Source organism: Limulus polyphemus, unplaced genomic scaffold (genome assembly GCF_000517525.1).
Source record: "Limulus polyphemus unplaced genomic scaffold, Limulus_polyphemus-2.1.2 Scaffold1429, whole genome shotgun sequence".
In the NCBI taxonomy this organism is placed as follows: Eukaryota; Metazoa; Arthropoda; class Merostomata; order Xiphosura; family Limulidae; genus Limulus; species Limulus polyphemus.
Genome location: NW_013667039.1, coordinates 232267 through 238029, shown reverse-complemented (window position 1 = coordinate 238029; position 5763 = coordinate 232267). Strand labels below are relative to the sequence as shown.

The 5763-nt window shown below is 31.6% G+C and overlaps 1 protein-coding gene across 1 annotated transcript in view; it reads right to left on the bottom strand.

Moving 5' to 3' along the window:
• Positions 1-2698: 2698 nt before the first annotated feature.
• Positions 2699-5763, bottom strand: part of LOC106463521 (40S ribosomal protein S10-like) — a 12811-nt gene continuing 9746 nt past the window's right edge. Inside the window, exon 5 of the mRNA XM_013923566.2 lies at positions 2699-2796. Within this exon, the coding sequence (XP_013779020.1) occupies positions 2761-2796 (36 nt within the window). The 3' untranslated portion in view covers positions 2699-2760. The remainder of the gene's footprint in view (positions 2797-5763) is intronic.

Here is a 5763-nt window from a genome sequence, read left to right as displayed (position 1 = left end):
TGAGGCATTCTCCAGACCCATATCCTTCCACATACATCAAGGTTGCTAATAACCATATTTACAATTCCAGGTTCAGAAACTACTATCTGCAAACAGTTGTACTTGTGGTAAAGCTACTAAAACCACCATTCCAAAATGCTGAACTACTGATCAGATGGAAAGAGTCAGTAGCACTCTACCAACAACAACAAGGGCTTGGTTTTCACTGTTATTACCACAGCGTAAAGTACGGGGAACAGTTTGCGGTTTCGAACCCAGTTCGCCAGCTCTACCGAAAGCCAAACCTGTACCATCTCTAGACATAAAGGAGAGACAATGAAACCCACTCAATACCTTTCGTTTATCTTAAAACTACTTTGTTTTATATTAATAACTTTCGTTCAAAGTTAGCTATGCACTTGTTAGAGAGAAATTAAAAATCAAACTTGTCATGAGTATAGCTAATTAAATATACTTTTTTTACCATTCCTACTTATAAAGATCAGAATGCATACTTTAATCAGTTGGATAGCTTTGCAGTTGACGATATTTTCGGCCTTCAAAGTCCTCATTGCAGTTTGTCTTTTTGTTACCAACATTTTTTTTTCTTTTTAAATTAATTTATTTTCTATTTATAGTATTAGTAGTAATTGATAAATTTCATAAAATCAGTTGTGAACTTCACATTAGTTTTAAATATTGCATTTTTTTTCTTTTGAGACATACAAACCATAGAAAGTTTTACTTCGTAAAATGAACTCGTCTTACATCATTTAACTAAAGAGACCTTCCACTTCTCTGGAAGGAAACGAGAGAATTATGACTGTTTTTTACTATGAGAAATAAAACAATTACAGCATAATGTACTCAAAGGTAGCGAGCGAGTCTTTTGTTTTGGTAGGCTATTGTCACATGTGGGGGCGTCGCACAATTGGGAAGAATAAGTTCGTCTTCCTAAGTGAATAAACTGTCTTCAGTGATTCATATACGCCCTCTATCTCTATAAATACTGTATAATATTTTTGAGTTGGTGAGAATAATGCCCCGTGAGGAACAGTTTCTTTGGAGAGGCTAAACCTCCACGAACCTCTTATACGCGCCGCCTCTAAATGTAATACTTACACAACATACCACCAGTCTATAATAAATTATCCATGTTAATTTTTTGATGGTTTAATATGTTCTAAAAATAACCCATAGGCTGATGGAATTTTCATATACGAAGTGGTGTGTGAAATCAACAGAAAACTATGTGATCCTGTGGACAGGAAAATGTGCAAGATGTCTTGGACTGAACAGATAACAGCTCAGTAGAAATACATATTGCATCCGTTTCTAGGATCTACAAAAGGCAAGATAGTTGGTAGACTGTTATTGGGGTAACACTTAAAAGGTGTAAATAGTTGTTCACATTCTTTTTCAAAAACATTTGCACATTTCTTCTTAAACCTTCTATGGACAATCCTCCACAACCAACAAGTTTCATTTCCTTAGATTGAACTTTATGTTTCCTTCTTTAATCTAAATACTCTGTAATATATCACAAGATCACATAATAAGCAAATTAGAATAAGGAATACAACTTTCAACTCGAACGTCATATTATATGCACAAAATGTTCAGATCAAAAATCACTAAGATTTAGGTATGGTCATTTCTAACTTTGAACTGCTTCCATGACGATTTTGTCCAGCTCTTTAAACCGAATAAAAGGATTGCAGTCACACTTAAGTGCACTCACAGCTGAAAGTACCAAGTATGTTCAGCAGCATCCTGTCTAAACACTTTCATCCACTAATCACTATAGAACATCAATCTTGAAAGCAGGAATGATGTATCAACACTGCAGTGGAAATGAATAGGGATCTCTTCCTTTGTTTACAGTTCTGACAGAATTATTCAAAAGGCAAATCACTGGTGCAGTGAAATACACCAGATGAATCTCCTGTATCAGCTCCTAGACATTTTTTTTTTCGTCTGGACCTACTAGATGTTATTTTGATATTCAATAATAAACTCACAGATGATACTCAGGAATAGAAATTGCTTAATTGCAAACTCTATTTAATAAGCACTACTTTGGAATTCCCTCTGTTGCATGGGAGACCTTTAGAAATTACATTTGTACAAAATGTTGATTTCATCCATTGGTTTAAAGAAAAATTTGATTCAAGATTCAATTTATATATCTGCTATTTGTGATTATTATTTGAAGCTTTTTTTTAAAGTCCAAATAATTTCAAGACAAGTTTTATTGCTTTATTTTATTTAAGTATGAATTTTTTAGGACCATTAAGGTACTCAATATTTACCAATTTTAAATCTGCCTTTTATTTGTAAATATAATCAAGATTTCAACAGTACAAGTGATAATCTTTGAATACTAAAATAAGATGAACATCTAGGTTGGTAATAATCTCTCCAAGTCTAGGAACAAAGGGAAGACAATAAAATCCACTTAGTACACTTCATTAATATTAAAACTACTTTGTCTTTTGATTATACCATCATAGCAGTTCTAGTTTTTTGTTAGAAACATTTTTCTTAAATAATCATTTTCTGTTTCACTTATATTGTTAGTAGTAACTGAATAATTACTTATAATTTTGTGAAAATACCAGTAGTTTTACACACTTCAACTATTTATTTCACAGATTATCAAAAGCTTGTTTATTGATAATATTTTGTTCATAACAAAAAAGATCACACAGACCAAAAGTACTTTGTTAGAAAGATTTATTTCATAAACAGAGCTTGTCTCACAACATTTTACTTTTATTTTTACTGAGGAGCCCTTCCTCGGCCGAAACCACCTCTCTGCAAAGAAACAAAAGAATTATAAATGTTTTATATTTGGGGGCTTAAGCATTACATAGTGGAATGAATTGCTTGAAGAGTCATACAAACCAAGAGACCTACCAGTTTATAAGTTACCTGTGACAATTTATAATACTTCAATATGCCTTAAAAATTGCTCATAAGCTTGTTTCTTCTTCATGAACAATCAAATAATGACAACAGCAAGACTGATGGAATTTTCAGAACACTGGGTGACAAATCAGTAGAGAAAACCAAGTGATCATGCATGAGTGGTCTTCAACTGATTAGCTAAAAGCTAGTAAAACAATATGCATACCTTGAAAAATGCAACAAATAGAAGTAAAATAAAAAAAGGAAAGTGACAGAATGAAGAAAATATAATAAACACATATTTAAATAATACTGTTCAGTTTCTAACAAAGATTCTTTCATTTACTTAAACCACTGTCTACACCTACCAGTTTAAAGCAAAATAAAATGAATGACAACCATTTTCTTCTTTTGATGATGGAAAATGTATAATTACTAAAACACTCAAGAATAATAGTTTTGTTTACTCAGCACACCGAAAATTACATATTCAAAAACACAAAAGAACATCCACAAAACAAAAACGATGAAATTTGAAATGGTGTAATGTTTCTAGTCATGTTTAAAATCAGTCAAGATTAGAGCTGGGTGATCAGTGAAATTTGTTTATAGATTACATTCCACCAATCTATTGTGTGTATGTGGAGGGGGAGAGAGAGGACCAACAATGATTATTCTCACAAGTTGGACAAAAGATTTTAATGTTAGAAACCTGGTTGGAATACCCGTGGTGGGTAGAGCATAAAACAGCTATCTATGTAGCTTTGTGCTTAACAACTATCATAATGGTAATATTTTGACAACAAAACGACCAACTTATATGCAGAGTTAATCAAATATATTGAGTAACTGCCACCCCTAGTCAATACAACTTGTAAAAGGCATACAAATATTTATTGTATAATTTTTTAAGGGGCTTCATCCTATAAGATATATGTTGTAATAACAAATTCAGCAAATTATCTGGGGAAGGTAAAGAAACTTGTTTTATAAGTTTTTTTTTTTGAATTTAGATTGTGAAAGATAACTAATCAGATTTGGGAATTCCTAAATTAAAAAACATTATTTCAGGGTACCACAACCAAAACACTTTCTTCTTGACATACCGATACATAACATCTTTTAGCTATGTCATATTAATGTGACTGTTGTAAGTATCATTACCAAAGCAATCTTCTTCATCTTTCAAATTTAGTTATGTTGATATTTTGATGTAAGGCCTACTTTTAGTTTTGATTACAGGTTTGTATTGTCAAAACAGTATTTCAAAGACCAGAAATAAGAAGAAAAGAAGAAATTTTATCTATTTTTCCAGACAATGATATTAAAAGTTTTGATTGGTTGTTTTTATTTCCATACAAAGCTAAACAAGGGCTACTTTGAACCAATAAGATTAGAGGGAGGGCAGCTAGTCAATGGCACCCATCAACTACTTTTAGGTTAATTTTTTCTGACAAAATTGTGGATTTTTACATTATTGTCATTGCACATCTATGACACCAAAGTATGAAGTTCATTCTTGTGGTAGTGGGACATGAACCATAAACCTTAGATTCATAGTCTGAACAGTAGGTCACATCCTGCCCCACCATATGGATTACACACAACAGGTACATTGGCTATAAACATCATTGTATTGAGAATACACTCACAGGACTTTTCACTTTCCAACTAATTGCTTTCTAAGTCCTCTATGTCATATTCTCAGTTTTGAATTGTTTTGTTCTATAAATTTTCCTGTCATAGTGACAAAAAGCACACTATAAAACTCTTAAGGGGTAGTAAAATTGATAAAAGTCATGATTCATACTGAATTGCTCAGATAAATTTCAATCACTTTCTAAGCACCTTCAAAAATGTTTTTCAAACACTTTTTGGAAACTAAAATCAATTGAATTCCACTGAAATTTTATAAAATTCCCATTTATTTGTTCAACATAAGAGTGTAGACTAGAAAGAAAAGAAAAACTATTTATTGCACTCAACTCTGCGACATGCATTAAAGTTAGATATATCGATATATTCTGATATTATAATATTTTCAAGTACTTTTGCATAAAAAGGCCCCTTTTTAAGCCCTTGAAATTTCATTCTCAATTTCAAAAACTTTCAAGGATGAATATGCACCCTGTAAAAGGCATACCTTTCTATCATCAGCATAAATAATGCTACAACAGTTAAGAGAGGAATAGACATCAACAAACTATAAACAATCCTATACTAGTAATAAAGTACCTTATAACACCAAATAATAACACAGCAACAATAAACTAAACAATTCTTTCCAATGAAGGTTTTAACAGACATAATCATCAAGACTGTTACAGCAACAATAAACTAAACATGATTCTTCCCGATGAAGGTTTTAACAAAGACATATTCATCAAGACTGTTACAGCAACAATAAACTAAACATGATTCTTCCCGATGAAGGTTTTAACAAAGACAATCATCAAGACTGTTACAGCAACAATAAACTAAACATGCTTCTTCCAGATGAAGGTTTTTCCTTAACTCTTTCAGTATTTGACACTGAAACACTTTATAAGGGTAGAAGGTAAAATAAAGTGGAGAAATCAGAGCGCTAGTTTAAGTATTTCCTGGGACTGACCTCGTAACCATTTTGTGCTTATTATAGTTTTCATGCTATAACTTTTTAATTAGTGGGCATATGAAAATGAAATTTGGCAGGTTATCAGTAAACATTAGAATGCTTTTATATGCAAAATATATTTTTTCATTATTAACTCTTAAGGTTTGTAAAGCTATGTTTTTCTCATGCATTTTTCTCTTTCCGCACGTTGCCTATCTATCATGTAAAGTAATTTTCATTTTAAGATTAAAAATACTTTTATGCATCAGAGAATTTTCAAG